Here is a 27,083-nt window from a genome sequence, read left to right as displayed (position 1 = left end):
AAATAAGCTTCTGATAAGTTCACCTGCATACACCCCAGCGTCAGTGGGTAGGGTCTGACACATCCCACTCTGAAGAGTCTAGTGTCAGACCTAAGACGAAACGCTGGTTAATAGAGCAAACGCCGGAAAAGCCATCCATCTAATTTTTGATCTGATTTTTGATATGCTCTATTGGTGGAAAAGAATCTAATTCCCTCTATGGGAACTTAGAATTTCCATTTGTCCATATTCATAGCCAAGTCGTCGTGGGTCAAGATGGCGGTATAATCCCTTCACATCAAGTTATCTTTAATAGGCTATTTACACACCTCTCGAATACACTTTTATTTGATGATATATCAAGTTCTTGTCTCCTGTTAATATTGTTAAAGAGTGTTGGAAGGCGGATTAGGAAAGATCATTGAAGTATTGAGTGCTGAGTGTGGGGAATGTGGAGAAGGTCTTTGGTTCTGGTGGAGCGGGAAGGAACAAGAGAAGAGTGAGACAAGATGTTCCGAGCGGTAATGCCCATTTAAGATCCCGGGGAGGAAACTCAGGTCAGCTACCTGTCGCCTGATGTGCAGCGGTGACATATTAATTGCCACTAATACCTGCTGCGTAGACAGATTTCTGAGCTTGGGGTTTCTGTTCCTTACAATTGCAGCAAAGAAGGACACTGCTCTGTCTAACTGCTTAGTATTGGAGGGGGAGGCTGTTGTCCAAATAGGAGAGCAGTAGTTTAAGAGGGGTTGAATGATCGTGAGGAAGAAGTGACGAAGAGCAATGGGGTCAGAAATTTTTGTGAAGCGATAGAGAATGCCTAGTAATTTCATAGCCTTGGTTGTATATGTTTCTATGTGGGTCTTAAATTGGAATTTTGTATTGAATATTACACCTAGGTCACGCTGTTGCGTAACTATGGTGATGGGCCTGTCGAGTAGGTAATATGATGTTGGTAGAGGAGATTTACGTAGTGTTATGGCCATGTGGCTGCATTTTTGTGGATTGGGAATAAGTTTCCAAGTACGGCACCAGTTCGAGAGGGCATTAAGTGAGGACTGTAGCAGAGCTGCATCTCCTGGATTCCTGATCTCCCTAAATATCTTGCAGTCGTCAGCAAAGAGTAGGGTATTGGCTGTTTCGTTGAGTTCGGACGGCAGATCGTCCATAAACAAAGAAAACAGCAAGGAGCCAAGAGTACTGCCTTGTGGGACACCGGACGTGACTGGTAACCATGAGGATGAAGTGCCTGATATTACCACTCTCTGCCAACGGTTATGTAGGAAGCCAGCAAGAAGGGTCAGAAGATTGCCACGTATATTAAATCGTTCGGAGAGTTTATGGAGCAACGGAGTATGGTCTACAGAATCGAAAGCTTTCGAAATGTCTACGTAGCAGATATCCAGCTGCGATTTAGCTGCAATGGCGTGTGATGCAAAGCTATGCAGAGTGGCTAGGTTTGTTAGACAAGAGCCACCTGGTAGAAAACCATGCTGCTTGGTTGAGATATACGGCAACGTGAATGCGAGGAGACGCTGGTGTATAATTTTTTCAAAGATAAAGGATAGTGTGGGGAGAATAGAAATTGGTCGGTAAGATGAAACATTAAATTTGTTGCCTGATTTGAGAAGTGGAACAATATTTGCCTGTTTCCAGGTATTAGGAAAATAGCCCGCAGCAAAACATCTGTTAAATAATTTAGATAGAGGGACACAAAGAATACTGGCAGTATTTTTTAGGAAAAGAGGACCTATAGTGTCGGCACCGGTAGCTTTGTTGGTACGAAGAGTTTGAAGAAGGTTATGAACTTCACTTGGTGTGGTAGTTATACTTGATAAGGTTCTGTTTGAACCTGTACCAATGGGTGGGAGCGGTTGGTTTTGTAAGGGAGGGGAGAAGTTGGATAAGAAATACCTGTTGAACAGTTCATTGCGATTGGCGCCGTCTGCTGTTGCATCGTTGCGGCTCACGCTGACAGGAATCCGCTCCGTCCTTCTCCGTGTGTTGATGAGACTCCAGTAGCGCTTGGGATTGCTGCGGACGTTTTCAGTGACAGTGTCTATGTGTGTTTTGTAGTCTCTTCTGACCATAAACCTCGCGTGGCAGCAGATTTTAACGAAAGTATTGTGAGTGTGTGGGTTAGGGAAGTCTTTCCACAGGCGCCAAGCTCCCTTTTTATTAAATAGTGTCTTAAGTTTTATGATGATGCTAAGAGAGGACATATTATAGACGAAATTCCTGTTAGTAACACATTCATCTTGTCTGCAGTAGGCAGCAAATCACATAGAATTAAGAGTCAAGTGGCTATTCCAGTGAAGATAGGCAGTGAGACTGTTTTTCAGGTATGTTTGTTAGTTCCTAATTTAGTATATCCAGTGATTTTTGGGGCTGATTGGTTGGGTAGTCAAGGCGTTAAGCTAGATTATGATAATGCGACGGTTTGATTCTTTTGGGGTATTTCTCGTGATTTAATGAAATTGGAGTACAAGATCAATGAGGGAATTTTTGTTCATGAGTTGAGTTGTAACCAGGTGGCTTACGATGTTGAAGTAAATGAAGTTTGTGATAGAGAGTCACAGGTAAATCTGTGTCACATGTCTGTGGAGACTTGTCAGGAAGACCAGTTCCTCGAGGCTGTGGACAGAACGAATTTAGTACAGGAGCAGAAGGATTGCTTATTTTCTTTGTTAGTAGAGTATAGTGTGTTTTTAGTGGTAAGCCTGGAAAAACTCACCATTATGAACATAAGTTTGAAATTACTGATCGCTCGAGTTTTGTGGGACCGCGGTACCCTATCCCACGTGTTCATACCAGAGCTGTAGATGAGGTTATATCGAAAATGTTGTAGGATGGGATCATTGAACCTTCAAGTAGTCAATATGTGAACCCTTTAGTGGTTGTAGCCAAGTATGATGGGAGTGTTCGCGTGTGCTTAGATGCGAGACAGATGAACAAACGCACTGCACCCGATCAACAACGACCTGAGACTACCGAAGACCTGATCCAACATTTCGATGGTAGGAAATGGCTTACGACGGTAGATTTAAGCTCTAGTTTCTGGCAAGTTCCCTTAAGGAAGGAAGATAGCCAATTCACCGCATTTCTTTATAAGTGTAGCGGTTGGTACACCTATACGCCGCACATTTGAATTTTCCGCCTTAAATTACTTCTCTACCGGAGAAACTCTGAACTTTAACAACTGAATTAATTCAACAGTTCCTCAGAAGATGCCACTGTGTGTATTTTGATTTATTTTTGTTTTTTTGGTTGATCAAGAAGTGTGGACCTTCTCTGAGAGATGTCTCTACTAAAAAACTATGATCATGCACCCTGGTGCGAAGGGAAGGAACTTTTTGAAGAAATTTTGTATTTGAAAGTTTGCTTTTACTAAATTTTGTTCTTTCATTTTTTGGGTTGGCAATATTAATCTTTCTTTCCGCCAGTTTTGAACTCAGCCAATCCCGAATTTCTTTAATTTTTGACCAATAGTGTCTTTCTCCTTCAATGTTGATGTATAACTTTTAGCTACCCAATAAAGTTGAGTGGGTGTGTTTTAATTATTCATGAAAGGTCTTGAAGTTTCCAAGAGGGTTTAAAAACGGCTGATTTTCACGGCCCTTTGCCACTCGAACATCTAGCTCAGTGTGTGGATATGTAGCAGGGGGCGGGAGCGCCTCTTTCTTCAGGCAGCCGTTCTTCAACAACGTAATGGCCGTTTAACATCTTTATTTCTTGCTAGCTCAGCAGTTTAACCCTCGGGACAAGTCCGAAACTTTTTAATATGTAAACAATCCATTGAAACATGTAAAATCTTTCCGGTCTTTGTAAAATTTTCATATAACTTTAACTGGAAATCGGGGATAGAGAGTGCCTTACCCTCTCGAGCTCCTCTTCATCTTGAATTTGAGGTGACTACGTTTTTGTAACCATTCTTCTATTCCTTCTTAATGAGTTAAATTTATTCTGTATACGTGTCACCTTGATAGTATGGGAATAGCCCCTGCTTATCGGCCTAGCGCCACTTAGGTTTTAATAACAAGCTTCATGTAGAAGTGCAAGTTCACCCCTCCATTCATCTTGGTATTTTGGGGCCATTTAATTAATTCGTTCTTTTTCCACGAAGGCCCAGTAGATTGGGTACGAGATACCCCTGTTTATATTTGTAAGCTGTGCCTTGATGGCAGTGAATTCTGAAGTCTAGGTAATGCCTTTAATAGGCTTTAAAAATTGAGAGGGGCTCAGCTCTTTCTTGGGTTTGAAAAGTGCCTCTGGGAGGCTTGAGGTTGAAAGTGGGGAGCAAGTGCTCCATGTAATGAGGGGTTTTCTGCCCTTTGGTAATTTGTGGTTGTGAGCTGAGGGCTCAGGATTGTAACTTGGGGCACGAAGCCCAGAATTTGTAAAGATCTCCTAACTTGTGCTTTCATTTGTAAAATCATTATTGTACCTGAATTTTCATTGTTATTTCACCTAGTGAAAAGTTGTTAAATATTGTTGTCTGTTGAAAATATAACCTTTATTTAAATTTTAAATTCATCTTTCGGACTTGTAGTTAGACCCATTCCAGTCCGCACCTTCTTTCACCTCTGCTGATCCACCAAAACACGGTAACAATAAGAATAAGTTATTTCAGTTCACACGTGTCCCTTTTGGCACGAAAACATCATCTGCCGCACTTATCAGGGCATTTGACATTGTGTTGGGATATGAAACGGAGGATTTCCACCAGTTATGTTGATGACCTGGTCATTGCGTCACATACATTCGAGGAACACATGAGACACTTAGGGATTGTTTTTCGTAAGTTGAGGGATGGGGGGTTAACCTTGAAACTGAATAAATCTACATTTTGTGCACAACACTTAACATTTCTAGGTCACACTATCACGCAGCAGGGTGTAACTCCGGAACAGACTAAATTAGAACACATTTTCAACACCAAGACACCACGTAACATCAAACAACTTCGGTCCCTTTTGGGAGTTTGCAATTATTTTAGGAGGTTTGTAATTAGGTATTCATTTCTTGTGGAGCCATTTAGGGAACTCCTTAAGAGTAATGCTAGGTGGAATTGGGGTCTGGAGCATGATACAGCTTTCACAACCCTATGGTTGGGTTTTCGTGAAGCTGTCATGCTAAAATATCCTAGATCAGACCGTGCATACTTAGTGATGACTGATGCTAGCGATAAGGGGATTGCGGGGGTGTTATTTCAAGAGGATGATGAGGGTAACCTTGGGATTGTGTCTCTAGCTAGTAGGGGACTTAGTTTAGCTGAGAAGAGGTATACCGTTACAGAATTAGAGTTGCTTGCCATTGTGTACTCCTTGGGTAAATTTAGAACGTATGTGTTAGGAATTAAATTTAAGATTATGACTGATCATAATGCTCTGATTTTTATGCAAACATGTAAGTTAACATCCAATCGTATGTCCCGTTGGATTCTTGCCTTACAAGAGTACGACTTTGACATATCTCATGTCAAAGGGGCAGACAATGTCTTAGCAGATTTCTTGAGTAGAAACCCTCAGGTATCTCGTGAAGACATTGTCGCCGAACAGTCAGGTGGCATTTTAGTATGTACTGCAAAATTTTATGATTGTAAGGAGGAGAAGTTACGTTTGCGTAAGATTAATGTTGAACAGAGGAAGGAGGATGACCTCATTTAGATAATTGGTGAATTGGAGTCTAGTGAGCTTGACACTCAGATTCAGAAAGGTAACACGTGGTACCGATTACAAGGTGATTTACTGGCTAAGAAGTGTGTGGTGTGTGATAGTCCCCAAGTCTTTGTGGTTGAAGACATTGTTTGGTTTTATTACAAGGAGTTGGGACATTTTGGTCTGGACAAGGTTTTATGTGCTCTTCAGTACAATATCATCTGGAAGAACATGGAAAGGGACGTTAGGAAAATTCTAGCGACTTGTGACTTGTGTCAGCGCTGCAAGCACCCCAACAGGCATTTACAGGGTCCTAGACAGGTAGTTTTGATGCAGGTGCCTGGAGAGCTTGTATGCGTGGATCTGTATGGACCGTTAGTGTCTTCTCGGTATGGATACCAGTTCATATTTGTAGTATTAGATGCCTTCAGCAAATTCGTCAAGTTGTATCCCCTGAGAAAAGCCAGAGGGAGAAGGTGTGTCAATCAGATCATTGACAAGTATGTGCCTGAGTTTGGTATGCCACTTAGGATACTATCAGACCATGGATCACAATTTTCCTCAAAAATCTGGAGAACCAAATTGGCGGAAATTGGGATCCAACATATTTTATTCGTCAATACGATATCCGCAAGGGAACATGTCTGAAAGAGTCATGAGATAACTCGGCAGGATGTTCAGGTCGTATGCGAGCGAGGAACACAGCTCATGGTTTAATCGCCTGGATGATATTGAGCGGTGGTTTAATGTCACTACGCACGACAGCACTGGACATTCTCCGACTGAGGTTCAATTAGGTAGGAAGCCTACAAACGAACTCGCTAGAATACTAGGTTTAGCTACAGGAGAGGCGGTACCCAGGGATATCTGCATCCAGCTGACTAAGGATAATTTAATTAAGGCAGGTAATAGGAGAATTCGCCAGCAAAAGGGGAAAGTACAGGACGAGTTTGAGATGGGTGACGAAGTGCTTCTCGGAGTTCCTCATTTGTCGAATGCCGATCAGAAAACTATGCATAAGTTTTTTCAATTGTATCAGGGTCCATATACTGTGGACAGTAGAATAGGCAATTGTGCTTATAGGCTCCTAATGTCTGACAACAAGGTCCTTGGGACATTTAACCCAGATCTGCCCAAAAATCTTTTTTGCTTGAATTTGAAGATTAATGGTATATAACTGACCTATAGGTTGTATGATGATCCCCAATGTTAAGTATTTCAGGACCAGGTACATTGCATGGGTAGGAGGGGGTGTCCTATAAAAAGGACAGTGGGCAAAAGGGGTATGATAATAAGAAAAATGTGTATGTCATTGTAATGTTATATTATTCTTAATTCGAATCTAATAGAGGCAGTCTGATTACAGAATGAATTGTTAGAGTTTGAACTGAAGGGAATACAGTAAAATGTAAGACTTCAGAGGACCTTGGTGCTTCTACACGGCATAGTGCTACTTCTCAAAACACTACACATGTAGCGTTATGTTGCACTTTTTGCACCTCATAGACGCTTTTTTGTCGCATACCCTGCACCTTGTTTGCTTCTCTTGGGATTCAATCATATGATCTATGTGGTCATATCGGGAATCAGCATTTTTTAGCGGCGATGGACGACTGCGCTTCTGTTCCGTTTCAGGTTCCAAGTCATGTGTTGTTCACACGTATGCAGTTTTAGAAGACATGGCCAATTTCGGGTGGTTTTCCTCAGTAATGTCACAGTTGGAAGTGTTATTTACAACTTCTTCAACTACTACATCGTCTTGTTTATGGTAAATCATTTCAGCATCAGCACGTAACTATGATCCAGGAAAATGATTCACGTTCAAATTGTCCTCTTCACCGGATTCCTCATCAGTAACGATGTCATCCATGGAACTAGGTGGTAACACAGTAACAGATGCCACATTGCAGTCTGGTTCTTCCTCCAGAATTGACAAAATCCCATTCAGAGACATGCTGGAATAGAGGAGAAACAAACTATGTAATAGTACCCCTTATGCCCACTGTCCTATAAAGAGGACACTCAAATATAAATGAAAATCACACAGTCAATTATTCGCCACCAAGAATGGAGAGTTCATACAATCATTACTTCTACCTTGACCAACATATCACACCAATTGGATTATAAATATCAACAAAAGGTACTGCGTAACTTACCTTTCATTCTTCCGGGGCAGGAGCTTTTCTATGATGCTAAAGTCGTGTTGTTATAAAGCTATCAACAATGTGCATAAATTTCTTTAAAATGCTTGAAACGAAAACAAATGGCAGTTTATATCTTTAATCTGCTACCAACATAACAATTAGCACCAATTCTTGCCTGACGGCTTAGGCAGTAGTAACAGATGGTGGGTAAGTCTTCTGTCCTTAAAATACGACAGTGGGCAGATCTGGGTTAATATCTATAGCCTTCGCAGATATAAGAGATAGGATCTGCACTTTGGATGTATATACTATAAATTTTAATGTATGTGTACAGTAGTAAGAAGGGATTGTATTCAATGGTATAAACAATCGGAGTTGTAGCCATATTATTATTATTATTATTATTATTATTATTACTGTTTGGACAAATTGTATTTTGTGTGTGCGAATACAATGCAGTAGATGCGATGTATATATCTTTATCTCAGTAATTTAAGTGTACAGTTATGCAATTCTATGATTATTTATGAAATACTGTTTTGTGATGAATCATAATATGTGATATCATCGATTCACCAAGGGGGCGTTATGTGATAGTACGTATATCACACCCTTGAATTGCATGTAGAAGTTAGAGATATTATTGTCAGTATTCGATTTTTTATTATTATTATTATTATTATTATTATTATTATTATTATTATTATTATTATTATCGGTATTTCATTTGTATGTTTTGTCATTTATATTTATAAGCTCGGAGATCTATACATATGTAGGTATGAGTAATTTGTTTTGCACGAGTGGGAAAACATTGTTTTAATAACTCTGGTAATTTGGATGAGTCATGTGGCTACCCCAGTGTCTTATGAGATGTATTTGTTGTTGTCGACGGGAAGTTCTATGAGTCATGTATATATCCCAGACTGATGAGATGAGCTTGTTGTTGTATTAGGGAAGTTCGATGACTCAAGTGATATACCCCAGCATTTGTTTATGTCCTGGTACCAAGGAGAACTTCAGGGCATGGTCTTGTTAAAAGGATCACTGATGATTGGCTGGCAAGGACCAATCCAGACGTATCATGTGAGAGGAAGGGGAATGCTGAGGTCTTTATATAGTTTGACATCACTACGGAAGAGGACCACTCGGTACAGACAAGAAGGACAACTGACACACTGTACGGGAAGGAAGTGGTGCTGATACACGGTACTGGAGTGACAAGGCTGCAATGGACTGGACTTCAAACGTTCGTGGAACGTAGTCTTGTTATGTTCGTGGAAAGTGGCTGATTGTGGAGTGCTTGCGCATTAAGTATTGTATCACTTTTGGCGGTCTGGCATTATATGTTGGTGAAAGCTATCTCAGACTTTCCATAAATTATGTTGAGGATCGACAGGCGTGTGTTGCTAAAATGTATAAATCATTACAACAAGTGTTAAAGTCTGTAAACACAGTATTACGAGGTACAGTATCTGTGTGATGTTATAAGTACCGATTTTGAGAATCAGCAAGTAGTATTCATACAGAGACAGTGAAGGGTATTTATCTACATATATGTACATTGTTCATCGGACTATCTACAAATGGTAGCTTAGTTCTCGCTTTCGTTTTCCCACTGCTTTCATTATTGTTGTTGTTGTAAATATGGAATCTTCCAGCAATCTTTTGTGTGTGTATTATAAGTGTACTTGGTGTGTTGATGAGGTGCTCATGCACGGATTTTGTTAAGAATATAGTTAGCTATTTTAGAAGCAGTGGAGTTATTGAAGAACCTAGCTGCAGTTCCTACCTATCTAGTCGTTTTCAGGAGGTTAGGTAAGGCCTGCAGCAGATGTACCAGTACGCAGCATTATGTACACGCCCTGGGATATAAAGGTTATCATGCTCTATCAAAATTCGAGGGATCTATTCTGGTGAACTCTGGTGCCCATACTACAGAGATTTCGATTAAATATTTTTATTAATTTATTTTGATACATTATATTCATGACGTTTTTGAGTATTTTATTTATTTATTTATATATTTTTATTCATGATATTTATTTATCAGTAGTCATCAAAAAGTTACAGAATGCCTTCCCAAAGCTTACATACAACGCATGTCAAACTTACTGGCCTGTAATTTTCAGCTTTATGTCTATCACCCTTTCCTTTATACACAGGGGCTACAGTAGCAACTCTCCATTCATCTGGTATAGCTCCTCCGACCAAACAATAATTAAATAAGTACCTCAGATATGGCACTATATCCCAACCCATTGTCTTTAGTATATCCCCAGAAATCTGATCAATTCCAGCCGCTTTTCTAGTTTTCAACTTTTGTATCTTATTGTAAATGTCATTGTTATCATATGTAAATTTTAATACTTCATTGGCCTTAGTCTCTTCCTCTATCTCAACATTTTCCTTGTAACCAACAATCTTTACATACTGCTGACTGAATACTTCTGCCTTTTGAAGATCCTCACATACACTCTCCCCTTGTTCATTAATTATTCCTGGAATGTCCTTTTTGGAAACAGTTTCTGCCTTAAAATACCTATACATACCCTTCCATTTTTCACTAAAATTTATATGACTGCCAATTATGCTTGCCATCATGTTATCCTTAGCTGCCTTCTTTGCTAGATTCAATTTTCTAGTAAGTTCCTTCAATTTCTCCTTACTTCCACAGCCATTTCTAACTATTTCTTTCCAGTCTGCACCTCCTTCTTAGTCTCTTTATTTCTCTATTATAATAAGGTGGGTCTTTACCATTCCTTACCTCCCTTAAAGGTACAAACCTGTTTTTGCATTCCTCAACAATTTCTTTAAACCCATCCCAGAGTCTGTTTACATTTTTATTTACCGTTTTCCACCGATCATAGTTACTTTCTAGAAACTGCCTCATGCCTGCTTTATCAGCCATATGGTACTGCCTAATAGTCCCACTTTTAAGACCTTCCTTTCTATCACATTTATTTTTGACTACGACAAAAACAGCTTCATGATCACTAATACCATCTATTACTTCAGTTTCCCTATAGAGCTCATCTGGTTTTATCAGCACCAAATCCAGGATATTTTTGCCTCTGGTTGGTTCCATCACTTTCTGAATCAGCTGTCCTTCCCATATTAACTTATTTGCCATTTGTTGGTCATGCTTCCTGTCGTTCGCATTTCCTTCGCAATTGACATCTGGCAAATTCAGATAAAAAAAATAAAAAATTTAATAATCTTAAATTCAGATCTCCCGGTACAATCACATTTCTTTCCATGTCGTTTCCCAAATAGCTGACTATCCTATCAAATAATTCTGAATCCGCGTCAGTGCTACCCTTTCCCGGTCTGTACACTCCAAATACCGTATTTACTCGTGTATTAGACCCCCCCTGGCTTTTCGAGACGAAGAAAATGAAAAAAATAAATCTCGCCTATAAGACCCCCAACGTAATTCGTCAGAGAACGATGACGATTCCGCTTCGAAGCGGATACAAGTCTTATTGCAGCACTGATGACATTGCACAAATTTGTGAATAGTTTCGTCCGTACGACCTACGCAATGAAAAACGCGTCAAATCCATGCGTTACATCTGTGTTTCGTAGTTAAGAAATGTCCACCTCTTTAGCGTAGGTCTACTGCAGCTCTGATGACGTCGCACAGATAGGTGAATAGGCCTAGCTTCGTGTCCGACCCGCACATTGCGAGCATGCATCAGTCATGCTATATGTCTGTGTTTTGTAGTTAATAATGTCCGCCAGCGTAATAGTTAGCACAAGAAGTTCCTGTTTTCCGGGGTCTGACTTCGATTCCCGGTACGGTACTGCCAGAGATTCACGAATGGCAGGAAGGTTGATATGCGGTAAAACCGGTACATGTAACTCCCCTCCACTGGGGGTGTGTCTAAAAAGAGCTGTACCACCTCGGGATGAGGAAACGAGTTTACTTTAGTTGAGAAATATTCGCGGTTGTTGCTATTTATACAGCAGGCGAGATCATTAACAAAGTGGTCGTTTAACATCTCGTAACTCGGGCCAATATAGGTAAATATTTGGAGAGAAGTAAGTTTAAAACGTGATAAAAGCTATTCAACTAAAACGATTGTTTTACTCGCCAACGTACCTAACAAATAATAATAATTTTATGTCCCCACGTACTTTAAACGATTTTCGGAGACGCCAAACAAAACATGCCCGGGTATACGTTAATAAAAAAAGAGACAACGAACGTACAAAATTAAACATTATGATAATAAAACGCATTACCGCCACACCTGTAGATATCCATAAATACGGCATATTTTCCTGTTTTTTTTTTTTTTTTCATCGAACTTTTGGCACTATCAGGGCGATAATATACGATACCTAACCTAAACAATGCGGTCTGTCTTATCTCATGGACAGCTGTTTACGCAAATGCTGATGTGATAAATGTAGAGAACAAGCATGAAATATACTTAAAAATAAGGGTCTGTGTTTCAACAGCCGCAGTTACCAAAAGAATGTTTCCAGTTACTATGTATTACATTCGGAAGTACAACTCATAACATACGCTAGTTATCAGCTGATGGTTTGGCATGCCTTCTACAGCACGACTTTATTCGGAAGGAGTGGCTTCTGCTGCATATACACCAACTGCGAATATCAGAGACCATCTGGGAATAGATTTACACTGTTTAGACTCTATAGTCGGGAACGAAATTATTTTTGAAAGGTTCAAAAAGACGGGACCTCGTGTGCTCTTGATTGCAGAGCATGGCTCAAAGAGAATGAACAATGAAGCATGGCTGACGCGACTGACGAGAGATAGCAGTGAAGATGACGTCACTTAGAATGCCGACACGCCGGTAGCAAGGCAGGGAAGTTGGCGGCGCAAGGCGATAATTCAAATGAAAGAAGTGATCAAGTTTACTGTGTGGTAGGCCTTCTGCTGAACTGACAGAGACAAATGACTGGCCATCAAGTTCTTTTGCATCAATATTTAATTATATGATAACACGATACCCTTATCCCTTTCTTCTATGGGATCGAGTATGAAGTGGGACGAATCTTCGTAGCGAGTTTTTACGGCCGTATGCCCTTCCTGACGTCAACCTCACCAGAGGAATTAATGAGATTTAACGAATGACGTGATATGAGTAACTAAAACAGACTTTTATATGTACCGTAGGCCTAAAAGTCGTGTTCACCATTTTTTGTCTTTTTATGTTTAGAAATACTGCCTTCCGATGAAAATAGCCAGTATAACTTAAATACATTTAAAGTTTGTTAAATGATAGTATAGAATGTTTACACGTACAATTTATAGCTCTTTATAACCTAGAAGTCATGTGTTCGCTGCACAAAATTTTGACGTTATCACATATTGGACCCCCCTTCATTATTTTTGGCTGTAAAAGTGGGGAAAAAAGGGGTCTAATACGCGAGTAAATACGGTATATCAAGTTGCCTATTATCTTTAGAAATGAGCCTTTCCCCTAGAATTTCGTGCTTGTCATCTTTAACTTTTTTGTAGCTTACAAATTATTCTTTCACCAGAATGAATATCCCCCCTCCTACCATTCCTAACCTATCTCTACGATACACCCTCCAGTTACGTGAGAAAATTTCTGCTTCCATTATATCTTTTCTCAGCCATGATTCAACTCCTATTACAATATCTGGAAAGTATATATCTTTTAAATGACTTAATTCTATTCCTTTCTTTACAATACTTCTACAGTTGAGCACCAACAGTTTTATGTCATCCCCACTTGATTTCCAGTTCCCTGTTCCCTTATCACCGCTCCCTAAGCCACCCTGTTTCCCTGAATGTACCTCCCTATTACCCTTCCAAACAAATTTCCTAACTTATACGTACCACTGCGGTTTAAGTGAAGGCCATCAGAGCGCAGATCCGTATCTCCTACCCACCGATTAGGATCTAGAAATTTCACTCCCAGTTTCCCACATACCCACTCCATAGTCTCATTTAAATCCCCAATCACCCTCCAGTCAGTATCCTTCCTACACAGTATTCCACTAATAACAATCTCCGCTTTCTTAAACTTCACCCATGGTGCATTTACCAGATCCTACACATCTCCAACTATGTTGGTACTTATATCAGCTTGCCTTATGTTGTTGGTACCAACGTGAAACACTACCACCTTCTCCTTCCCCTCCACCCTCTCTTCTACTTTCCTCAACATCTGCCTCAACCTAATTCCTGGATAACTTTCTACTCTGGTTCCCTTTCCTCCACACACTTTCCCACGTATCTAACGATGGAATCCCCCATGACCAGAGCCTCAACCCTACCCACCTCAGCTTGTGTTCGGGCCATTAATTTAACCTGTTCTTTTTCCACGAAAGCCCAATAGGTTGGGTAATAGATACCCCTGTGTAAAAAAAAACTTTAATTGTAAATTGTGCGTAGAGAGGCCAGGGATTGTAAGGTTTTGTGTAATGTTGCCTTAAGTGAGCTTTAAGAAGTCTGTTACTATTGGAGAGCATGTAAGCTCTTTTCTAAGTTTACTGTAATATTAAGGGGCCGTAAATTGTTACAGTTGGAGCCAAGTGCTCGTGATCACTGTGTATCGGGAGATATCTCTCCTTATCTGACTAACGCAACATATGTGAATGGTAAAATTGGAGCTTGAAGCTCAAAACTTGTAAAATACCTATGCTTGGGTTTTGTATTTTGTATCTCTATTGCTATTGTGTACCTGATTACCAGTACTTGAAAATATTGTTTGATAATTTTCAGATTCTAAAATAAATATAACCTTTATTTAAAGTTTTAAATTAATTTTTGATATTGTAGTTAGAACCATTCAAGCCCACACCTTCTTTCACCTCTCTGCGTTCCACAGATACTCCGGAACAAGTGGCAGCTGAGCATGGTTGAATATGTCTAAATTAAGCCCCTTTTGACGGCTAAACGTAAGATCCGCGCCAAACTCTAAGAATTTTCTCAGTTGCTGGGAATTTTTTTCCTAAATATTAACTTTCTGTCAACATGTCAGGTCCTCACAAAGTCCTCGCTCCTGGGTACTTGCGCAAGGAGGAATTGGTCTATGAACTCCTCATTAGAAAGGTCCAATCTGAGGCACGCTTGTGGCAAATATTGCCAAACTTAAAGAGTCATTAGAACCACCTATTTGTATCCCAATTTTGGGGGGAAAAGAAATTGATGAGGCTCTATCCACCATTACTGACAATACCACCGAGCTAGCGTTTGTAGTGAATATATTTTAAATGAGTGATCCATCTGCTAATCAACTTAAGAGAATACAGGCTAGACTGTTTAATTTTTATAACAGAACTAGGGACCTATTGTCTGTCAAATTAAAAGAGAACCATGCTAAGGAGGCTAGTAATCTGGTCGAACATCTGTCAGATATGTCTAATAGAGTTAGTCAATTGTTGACTGGGGCAGCTGCTCCCAAATCTGACCAAGCCCTGGGGATAAATTTCGTTACAGAGGAGAATTCTTATAAGGATGTAGAAAGTAGGAAATCTGCGGCTACTCAACAAACTTCTGCCCCATTGGAAATTGAGCCTGATCATCCTAGACAAATTCCACCTTTCTTTTTGAATAATGCTGTGTTAGAGACCTCTCAACCCTCTATGCCGTCACCTATTATGTCACCTGGTTTCAGTAGTCTGCCTGATCCATTGGCTATGTTGCTGAAAGGCATTTCGAAATTTTCAGTCAACTCCACTAATGAAGTAATCTCTTTTCTAAGGTTTTTGGTAGAATTTCAAGACCATGCGTTAGTGTTCTCCCTATCACATTCTTAGATACTTCAAATCATGTACCCATATTCCGAAGGCATCTTATCAGACAAAATAGTCAAAGCTATAGCTGATAGATCATCCAAAGAAAACTTCCATGCCCACCTACTAGCAAATTTCATTCCGGCCAGAGCAATGTCATCATTGATCCAAAGGTTTTATTTCAGAGTGCAGCGATTGGATGAGAATCTTGCAGATTTCATCCAAGACATTAAATTTTACACCAGGGTGTTCGCACTCCACTTTTCTGAAGACCAAATAGTGCGAATTATTGTCGAAGGCACCTCTCCACCCTATAGGTCTTGCCTATGCTTTGTCTCTCGTCCTCAAATCTTTCCAGAGTTAGAAGCTACGGAGTAAGGAGTAAGGTATGCTGACACCTTACGAGTCGCTAAGGAGCCCCCTCCGTCTTCTAATAGTTTTTGGCCTCCACCTCGCCGAGCTTTCACCACCCGCAAATGTTATGTTTGTGGTTCAACGGAACATCGGCGCAATAAATGCCCATTGATAAAATCGAGTGGGACAAAGAATGGAGCAGGGTCATTGCAAGGTTATTTTAAATGTGGCTCGTTTACTTACCCTGCCAATAATTGCACTAATGTCAATAGCAAACCCTCCTGCTCAACTTCTGGTGCAATCTGCGATGAACTACGATAAGAGGAAGTGACTAGTGTCATCGGCTGAATCGGAATATTCACCGTCCCGAGGCTCAGCCCCTGTTAAATCCAGTGAAGGTTCTGGTAAGGGTAAAGTTTCTACTAATTTATCATTTGAAGGCCCCAGAGAAGCCTGAGAATTGCGGCAGAGACTTCCGCAGATGTGCCATTCCTTAAAATTAAAGTGAACAATGAACCCATCACAGCTCTATTAGACTCTGGGAGTGTGTGTTCTAGAATCTCGGAAGAAAGGTACTCTAAATTAAAAACTGTTTGTAAGTTTCCCGACTATTGTTCGTCTTCTGTTAAATATGTTTCGGTTAACTCTTCCCCATTAGAAATTTTAGGTTTCTTTTTGCTAAAATTCGTGTTTCTAAATTCACCTGGAGAATAAAATTGTTCATCGCTAAACACTTGTCTTGCCCTGTAATATTCGGGGCCGATTTCATGTCCTCTACTAGTCTCATGCTTGACAATCAGAGCAAGTCGAGCACCTTCAAATTTGCTAATAATTATAAGACTCCTCTTTTAAAATGTAATTCTGCATGATGTTCTTCTGTTTTGTCTACCCAGGATGAGATGCTGTTAGATCTTAGACATCTACCGGAGGAACAGGCTGAAAGTATTCGTAAATTGTGTCAGTCCGTTTCTGATGTATTTTCTGATTCTCTTGGTGTTACTGACCTTATCGAATACAAGAATGAGGTTACGGATTCGATTCCAGTTAGGTTTCTGCCTTATAGACTGTCGCCAAGTTAAATGAAGGCGAGTTAGTCGTGCGCGTAGAGACGCGCGGCTGTGAGCTTGCATCCGGGAGATAGTAGGTTCGAATCCCGCTATCGGCAGCCCTGAAAATGGTTTTCCGTGGTTTCCCATTTTCACACCAGGCAAATGCTGGGGCTGTACCTTAATTAAGGCCACGGCCGCTTCCTTCCAACTCCTAGGCCTTTCCTATCCCATCGTCGCCATAAGACCTATCTGTGTCGGCGCGACGTAAAGCCCCTAGCAAAAAAAAAAATGAAGGCCTTTCAGGAGATCATCGATCAAATGTTGAAGGATGGTATAATTTGACCTTCTAAGTCGGCGCATTCATCGTCCATTTTTCTGGTACCGAAACCGCAAGGTGGCGTCAGTCCTGTGATTGATTAAAGGGCTTTAAACCGTAAGGTGGAGTTACAATCTGTGCCCCTTCCTGATCTTCACTCTTGTTTTTCATGGTTTCGGAAAGCCAAGTTCTTTACTATCCTGGATCTTAATCAGGCATACTACCAGATACCTCTAGGTGAAGAATCAAAACATCTAACAACTTTTGCCACGGATTGGAACTTGTATGAGTACAACCGTGTGCCTTTTGGCCTCCCCACGGGGGCAGCTGTTCTTACTAGACTGCTAGATAGGGTCTTCTCGGATATCAAATTTGAATACCTATATCACTACCTCAATGATGTCGTCGTATTTTCTGAGACCTTTGAAGAACACCTAGATCATCAAAGGCAGTACTCAATCGCCTTTGTAAGGCTGGTTTGCCTGAAGTTATCCAAGGTAGCTTTTACTAAGCCTTCCATGTCATTCTTAGGGCATATTGTGTCGCCCGATGGTGTTTCTATTGAACATTCTAGAACACAGGCCATCCATGATTTCAGACCTCCTAAGGACATCAAAGGCATTGCCAGGTTTATAGATATGGTGAATTTCTTCAGGAAATTTATTCCTAACTTCGCTAACTGAGCGCGCCCTTGAACTTACTCCGAAGAGGAAAGGCGTCGAATTTGAACGGGAGCCGTCTCAACAAGCCCCTTTTGAAGATCTGAAATTAGCTCTTTGTAACACCCTTGTATTAACTATGCCATATTTAAAATTGAAATAATAAATAAAGAGGTTCAACCTATTCAATACAAAAGAATAAGAAATCCAGTGATTACATTCTTATTTAATAATAAGTAGAAGTGGTACCGGTTTCGACCCTAGTCCAGGTCATCATCAGCCGATTAAAACATGAAAAACAATGCATAGGAAAAAGAAAATAAAAGATCAAGTTCACTCCGGATCAGTAGAAGAGGCGATATAAAAATGACGGGGGTAGACACTGTAAAATTCAGAAGTAAAATGTAAGTCACTTAAAAGAAACAGTGCATAATTTTCTGAACGGCAGTATGGCACACGCAGTGTTAGGCAAAGTCTTATAATGTTTATGAAAAGCGGAGAACGGTTAAATGATCTAGCTTGTATACACTGTCAGGCACAAAGTCATAACACAATCGAACACATATGAAGATCCATAATCGCGCTGAAGCGGAAGATGAGTAGATCAATTGAAGTAACTTGCCAGCTCCCGGTGATCAGCGCGATATATTCAACATCAGGCACTGTGGTTTCAAACGCCAATGTAAAATGAAGAATAGCTTAATGATCCAGTATTTGCTTCGGTCGCGGGAATGTAAGTATATATAGATACATATCATATAATTCAATATAATAAGTAATTATGATCCTGTAGAATTTTTGGAACAGTTGACGTGAAAAAAACAATTGTGAAGAGGAAAAAATATAGTTAAAAGCGCAATACCGGAAACAAATGAAAACATATATGCACAGTGCGCTATTTTTAAAATGTAAAAAATTCAGGTCATGATTGAAGTAGTCGAAGTCGGTGCAAGGCAAGAGTTAAATTTGAATGAGAAGAACCGAAATGAAGGTGGCATTGTAGTTTTTTTTTTTTTTGAGGTGAAAAGAAAAGATAGGATAAATTAATAGAGGAAGAGGAATAGTGGAATAAGAGAAGAATAAAAGAGATTGAAGTTAAACGGTGTTGAGGAAGGATAAGATAGGGAGATGAAGGAGGCGTTTGAAACCACAGTGCCTGATGTTGAATATATCCCGCTGATCACCGGGGAGATGGCAAGTTACTTCAATTGATCTACTCATCTTCAGCTTCAGCACGATTATGGATCTTGATATGTATTCGATTGTGTTATGGCTTTGTGCCTGACAGTGTATACAAGCTAGCTCATTTAACCGTCCTCCGCTTTTCATAAACATTATAAGACTTTCCCTAACACTGCGTGTGCCATACCGCCATTCAGAAAATTACGCACTGTTTCTTTTAAGTGTCTTACATTTTACTTCTTCTGAATTTTACAGTGTCTACCCCCGTCATTTTTATATCGCCTCTTCTACTGATCTGGAGTGAACTTGATCTTTTATTTTCTTTTTCCTATAACTTGTGGCTCGGTGAGGAAAGCAACGGGAAACTACCTCACTCCTCATTTCCCTAGTACGCCTCTTCAGTGATGCCTAGGCCATCTATGACAGCTGATGGCGGAACTGTTGAGGATCCAACCAACCTTCGGGCTGAGGACTAAACATACATACATACATGCATTGTTTTTCATGTTTTAATCAGCTGATGATGACCTGGACTAGGGTTGAAACCGGTGCCACTTCTACTTATTATTAAAGAAGAATGTAATCACTGGATTTCTTATTCTTTTGTATTGAATAGGTTGAACCTCTTTATTTATTATTTCAATTTTAACTGTGATACTTTTCAATATGGAACAATGAAATTTTTACCTCTATATATTTCTCTAAGAAATTCATTGTCCAAACAGACGCCTCGTCACGGACGGTTGCTGCTGTCCGTCTTCTGGAAACGGAACTCAGAAGGCGACCTGTTGCCTATGCTTCTAGGACATTATCGGCTCAAGAGGCCAAATATTCCATCTATGAACTTGAGGGTTTGGCAGTTTTGTATGTTTTAGTCAAGTTCCCCGTCTATCTGGAACATGTCAAATTCGACTTAGAAAAGGATAACCAAGCCTTAAGTTGGGTATTAGCTAGGCCTCGTCGTACTGGCTGTATAGCCCGCTGGGCCATCAGGATTTCTGCTGTCCAATTTGATGTGAGGCATATCAGAGGATCTGAAAATGTTGTTGGGGATGGAGTAAGTCGCATGTTTCCTCAGGAAGTGGAGACCATCGAACAGGAAGATAGTTCTTCTCTTCCCATGCCCATACCTTAGGGTATTAATGCCATTCTAACTGATGCCCCTATGTTATTTCGGGATATTGAAAAATACCAACGTGAAGATCCCGTGCTGGTTCCTATTATGGAAACCCTTTCTTCTCGGGAACATGTTGTCTCTTATGTGTTGAGAAATGGGGTTTTGTGTTGCCCTTTGAGGCACGATTAAAAGATGAAAGTAGTAGTTCCAGCTGTGCTTGTGCCTATGATCTTCAAATACTATCATGAGACCCCATTAGGGGGGGGGGGGGGGGCATTTAGGCATCTTCAAAACTCGGGAAAAGATCTGAGAGATGTTCATTTGGAAAGGTATGCATGGTGAAATCAGAGAATTGGTAAAAAAGCTTGTAAATCTTGCTTGCATAGTCAGCCCACCTTGTCCACTAAGCTAGGGCTCTTGTCATCGCATCAAGCGTCACGCCCCATGGAACGTCTATATATAGACTACGTTGGACCTTTCCCACAATCAAAGGGGAACACAAAGAAATTTATCCTGGTGTGTGTAGATGGTTTCACTAGATTTTCCTGGTTGTTTCCGACTAAGCTGGCTACCGCTCAGTCTACTATTTCTTGTTTGAATACTATTTTTGCTTCCTTTGGTCCTTGTCAATATATAGTTTCTGATAATGCTAAGGCATTCACCTCTAACTTATTCCGTAAATTTTGTTTTGACCTGTCTATCTCACACGTAACTACTTCAGCTTATTACCCACAACCGTCTCTGGCTGAGCGGGTCAATCGTAATCTCCGTTCTGCCTTGATTGCGTTCCATCATGCAGATCATTCCAGGTGGGATACTTCCCTGCATTGGTTAGCATTCGCTCTAAATTTGGTGGTTGATGAGTCACACAAGTTCACTCTTGTATCTCTCATGTTTAGGTTTGTACCTAACACACCGCTCTCTAATCTTTGGTCACTTAATTACATATTACCAGAAACAAAAGATCCCGATAACCTTAGAGATCTATGGAAGAAGGCTAAAGATAATCTTAAAGCTTCCCATGAAAAGGTTAGAGAAAGATATGATCGTGGACGGAGCCCCACCAATTTGAAAGTCGGAGATCAGGTCATGGTTAAGAATTTTGCACCTGCGGGCAAGCTTGCCCCCAGATTCCATGGCCGTGTATAATTTTAGATTTCCTAACCCTGGTTACATTATTAGTCAGTAACCCAGCCACAGAGAGGATATTTAGGATTCACCTCTCTCAGGTGAAACCTTTGTAAATTCAGGGTTGTTCTATATTCGCCACTAAATATTAGCAGAAGTAGAAGGTTATCTTTCTTTTTAAAAAGCATCGTACTGCTTAAAAAATCTTTCTTTTTAAAAAGCATCGTACTGCTTAAAAATTATGCAATTAAATAGGGTGGCCTTCTGCCCCTATTATTATTAGTAGACATTTTGTGTTCACTATTGTAAAACCTTCCACTCCGAGAAATTTCCTGTTAGCCTGTACCTGCTTGCTGGCCATTACCAAGCCCCATCTCCTTAATATTCGCATTGCTGACACACTCTAAAAAAAAAAGTATAAGACCATTGTATTTAGTTTTAAGTTCTCATGTTTAATTGCTTTAAAGACTTGACCTTAAGATTATTATTAGGCTGAAGATGCCCAAAACTAGAGCAAAACATGTTCCTAATTAGTATATGTAATTCATGTAGGATTTAATCACTACAGAATATAATTGTATTGAATAGGTGGACACAATAAATTTTATTCTTGAAAGAATTTTACTTATTGTTATCTTCAATACGGAACAGATATGAGATTAGTTACTTGTAAAATGTGGCTATGTTAAAAAGAAACCTTCACAATTTGTTAATCCAGTCGATTATTGTTTCAAAGAAGAGCCTTCCGATAATCAATGTAATACTTGTGACAGCGACAGCGCTGTAAGATGTGCAGGGTGCACACAGTATCTGTGCCTTGTCCACTTTTTTTTGTAAACAATCACTATTGCACCAATTACAAGTAACAAGAACACGGGAGTGAATTTTTCAAACTTTATTCACATTGTTGTTTAAACATCGTCCTTTGTACACTTGTTTCATGTGCTATTTTCATATTTACGTTTTGCACATCTGAACAGGAAGTTGAGGGGAATACGCAAACTAGACGCTGCTGGCTGCTGGCGCGGCTCGACACAGCCTGGTTGGCTTACGTCCGCTGCTTCGCTCCTCCCTACCTCTCCATCACACCCTGATACTCCCGCAGCACTTTTAATTTTACGACTATTTATTTGTTCAATTTTGGTGTTTAAACTTGCACTGGGCACATGCAGGTTTCACCTTAGCATTCTACTGCCTCCCACGAATATTCCTACCATATTTCAACTAGATCCGAGTGTAACACATGTATGTGTTCCCTTGTTAGTGGAATAACTTGAAGGGTCTAAATTTAAACTGGACGGACTTCAAGAGGGAATTCCTTACTAGGTTTAATTCCAAAGGGGTGAAGAGCTCTGTGAAAAGGAAGCTCCTGACTGAGGCACAACCCACTGGCATGAGAGCTAGCGCCTTCGTCCTACAGAAGTACCAACTCTTCAAGCGTCGGCACCTGGATGGAAGCGAAAAAGAGATCTTACCAGACATCACAGAGCTCCTCCACGATAAGATTCAACCCCTAGTGAAAGTATCACACCCGAAATACTTTGATGATCTACGCAGAATCATCGTCCAGCGACTCCGACTTACGAGCAGTGTTATTCCAGGAGAGGAGTGATGGCGGAAGGGACATCATCAAGTATGTCAGCAGAAAGCTATCTCCCACCAAACAATGCTACTGCACTGCCGACAAGGAAGCCTTAGCCATGGTTTGGGCCATGGGCAAATTCAGAGGCTACATGGCGAGAAGGAAGTTCCAGCTCTACACCGATAACGCCGCTCTCAAATAGTTGAATATAGTCTCTGGGTCAAAATCTAAATTGATGCAATGGGCTGTGTTAATCGCAGAAATTAATTTCGATGTGTGTCACGTCCCAGGACTGACGAACATAGGAGCAGACAGCTTATCTTAGGACCCGGTGATGGAACCTGGGCAGATGACGTATGTCTTAAGTTATTTACTTACAAAAGGCTACATCACGACTATTTAGAATTGCTCTTCTCATCCATGCGTAATAGGAGAACAAACAGAAATAACCCCAATGCAGAGCAATTCAGATTGACATCCAGGAATAGAGTACTGGAATAGATTGACACACGGATCACTACAAATCGTAAACCATCAGGAATTGATGTGCTTCTCTTATCTACTGTGTTTCCTTCTAAAGAAAGCACCTCTACTGAGCATGATTACCATGCTACAGATTACAAGTCACTCACCAAGTACTCTGAATATGTTGTTGGGTATATAGCAGGAAAGAAAGAAAGAAAGAAAGAAAGAAAGAAAGAAAGAAAGAAAGAAAGAAAGAAAGAAAGAAAGAAAGAAAGAAAGAAAGAAATAACACCCAACTTCATTAATGCAATGAAAATGAGAGTAAAGATCATATCAGTATTCATCAGGTATTATCTAAGAAATTCAATAGATACAAATGAAAAGAAGAAAGCTTCGCACTATGCTATATGAGTACTGACCATTTTCCTTCTGGATGAGTTCAAAAGACTGCTTCAGCTGTGCCAATTCATGTTCCACAGCTTGCTTGTGAGCTTTTTGAGCCAAAAGCTGTGTTGCTTGCTGTTTGCACAGTCGCTTCATTCGTATCATCTCTACATTTTCAGCAACTTTCTGACGTTTTTCTTCCATAGCATCATTCACAAGTTCTTCTTCTTGCTCAGCACCATGTCGTGCAGCCTGTTCTCGCAACAGACGAATTTCCTGAAAATAAAATAAAAATAAAGAAATAAATATGGAAGTTACGAAAGGTAGTTTAACGGATAATGAAAACAATTCAACCTACATAAAATGTGCAATTGAAACATAAAAAACCAATATTAGATTATGGATTAAACTTGAACAAGAGTTATAGAAACCTGCTTAAAACATAAATGTAATAGTAGTTTAAAGGATCCTGAAAACAATTCAACCTACATAAAATGTGCCATTTAAATATACAAAACAAATATTAGATTTTGGACTAAACGTAAACTATAGAAACCTATTTAAAATATAAATGTACTGACCTCATGGGACAGGTTGTTGTTGTTGTTGCACTCACTCACTCACTCACTCACTCACTCACTCACTCACTCACTCACTCACTCACTCACTCACTCACTCACTCACTCACTCACTCACTCACTCACTCACTCACTCACTCACTCACTCACTCACTCACTCACTCACTCACTCACTCACTCACTCACTCACTCACTCACTCACTCACTCACTCACTCACTCACTCACTCACTCACTCACTCACTCACTCACTCACTCACTCACTCACTCACTCACTCACTCACTCACTCACTCACTCACTCACTCACTCACTCACTCACTCACTCACTCACTCACTCACTCACTCACTCACTCACTCACTCACTCACTCACTCACTCACTCACTCACTCACTCACTCACTCACTCACTCACTCACTCACTCACTCACTCACTCACTCACTCACTCACTCACTCACTCACTCACTCACTCACTCACTCACTCACTCACTCACTCACTCACTCACTCACTCACTCACTCACTCACTCACTCACTCACTCACTCACTCACTCACTCACTCACTCACTCACTCACTCACTCACTCACTCACTCACTCACTCACTCACTCACTCACTCACTCACTCACTCACTCACTCACTCACTCACTCACTCACTCACTCACTCACTCACTCACTCACTCACTCACTCACTCACTCACTCACTCACTCACTCACTCACTCACTCACTCACTCACTCACTCACTCACTCACTCACTCACTCACTCACTCACTCACTCACTCACTCACTCACTCACTCACTCACTCACTCACTCACTCACTCACTCACTCACTCACTCACTCACTCACTCACTCACTCACTCACTCACTCACTCACTCACTCACTCACTCACTCACTCACTCACTCACTCACTCACTCACTCACTCACTCACTCACTCACTCACTCACTCACTCACTCACTCACTCACTCACTCACTCACTCACTCACTCACTCACTCACTCACTCACTCACTCACTCACTCACTCACTCACTCACTCACTCACTCACTCACTCACTCACTCACTCACTCACTCACTCACTCACTCACTCACTCACTCACTCACTCACTCACTCACTCACTCACTCACTCACTCACTCACTCACCCTCCCAAGCCCGGGGCCTCATCTTTCAAGTGATGGGGAAGGAGGAGGGGGAGGAGGAACAACCTCGTACAAAAACCTGGGTCCATCTGGCTCTGGATGGTAGCACCCTGTAAGGGCCCCTGCCTAGGGTTACAGGTGAAACCTGGTCAATGGTCTTGAAGACAGATGAGGAATTTAATGTCCCAACGGCGGAGAGAGTGGACGAACCTAGTGGAGTAAAGCATGAATAAAAAATCATTTCAGACTAACAATCCGATCTTATCTTGGAATTAATTTCCTACCTTGTACAATGTACAATTTCATTTGCAGAATGGAAAGTCAGCTGAATGAAAGCATTACCCCAGGTTGTAGTTCGGAAGAGAAATCCACCATTGCGTTATGCAATGCATTGGGACCTAGGGTTCTGGGGAGTCCCAACATCTGCAATAAGGGTGAGTTGGAGCATCCTTGGAATCCTTTCATATTTAAATTTAAGAGGAAATTCTTTGCAGGCACTCTTAATGTAAATTCCTTGCTAAAAACCGGCAAACAGAAAGAACTGGAAATTTTCTTAGATAGACATGAAATCCAGATCTTAGCAGCTCAAGAGACACGGTTCATGGATGAGAATGTAACAGAAACCAAAAATTATAGAATCTTTAAAGGTAAACCAGCAATCAAAAGTTATGAAAGGAATGCCACCACTACATATCGCCTTTTATGTCCATAAAGCAATAGTTGATAATGTTATGGAATTCAAATCTAGTTCAGAAAGGTCATCTCTTCTCACACTTAAATGCAAGAACAAAAAGTATACATTCGTTAACTGTCATGCACCAATAAATGAAGATAACAGCAAGAACCCGAATAAGAGTGAAGAATTCTGAAGCCTTCTAGATAATGAAATGTCAAAAATTCCAAAATTAAATGTTATTATTCTACTAGGTAATTTTAATGCACAGATAGGCAAAGAACAAGTTTTCAGCAAAACAGTAGGGGCATATCCGGCACACAAAAGAACAAACGAAAATGGCATGAGACTAATAAATCTCTGTAAATCCTTTCACCTAAAATTAATGTCGACCTTCTTTAAGAAACTTCCAAGAAAGGCTAAAACATGGGTGTCCCTAAACCCGATGTTAGGTGAGTTTCAATTGGACCATGTAGCTATTTCTCAAGAAGGTATTAAGGAAATTATGAATGTTAAAGTAATAAGAAGTGGGGAGTTTGACTCTGATCACTACCTCTCTAAAATTAAGCTAAAGCTTCTACCTTGCAGGAATCAAAGAAGGTCGAGAAAATTAATGAAATACAATTTAGATAGGCTCAACATTACACAAGCAACTAGAGAAAACTTTCAGGAAGAAATTAAAATAACTCAGCATGGCAAATGGCCAGAATTATCTAAACAGATTAATAGTGCAGCGAAGAAAGTATTTGGATCAGTTAAAATTAAAAAGAAAGTATGGTGGAATAATGTATATGAGGAAGCACTTATGGAAAGAATGAAAAAGTGGAAAAAATGGAAATGTTCTGGAAAGAATGAACACTATGAACTATTTAAACAACAAAGAAAAGAAACAACAAGAATAATAAGGCAGGTTAAAAAATCTTTTGAAAAATCAC

The 27,083-nt window shown here is 40.3% G+C and overlaps 1 protein-coding gene across 1 annotated transcript in view; it reads right to left on the bottom strand.

Annotated features, from left to right (window-relative positions):
* LOC136874430 (X-linked retinitis pigmentosa GTPase regulator-interacting protein 1) overlaps window positions 1–27,083 on the bottom strand; it is a 1,071,624-nt gene that overhangs the window by 894,337 nt on the left and 150,204 nt on the right. Inside the window, exon 8 of the mRNA XM_067148064.2 lies at window positions 23,798–24,038. Within this exon, the coding sequence (XP_067004165.2) occupies window positions 23,798–24,038 (241 nt within the window). The remainder of the gene's footprint in view (window positions 1–23,797; window positions 24,039–27,083) is intronic.

This window comes from Anabrus simplex, chromosome 5, assembly GCF_040414725.1.
Source record: "Anabrus simplex isolate iqAnaSimp1 chromosome 5, ASM4041472v1, whole genome shotgun sequence".
Taxonomy (NCBI): domain Eukaryota; kingdom Metazoa; phylum Arthropoda; class Insecta; order Orthoptera; family Tettigoniidae; genus Anabrus; species Anabrus simplex.
Note: the sequence above shows the minus strand (reverse complement) of the source record. Positions and strands in the feature narration are given on the sequence as shown.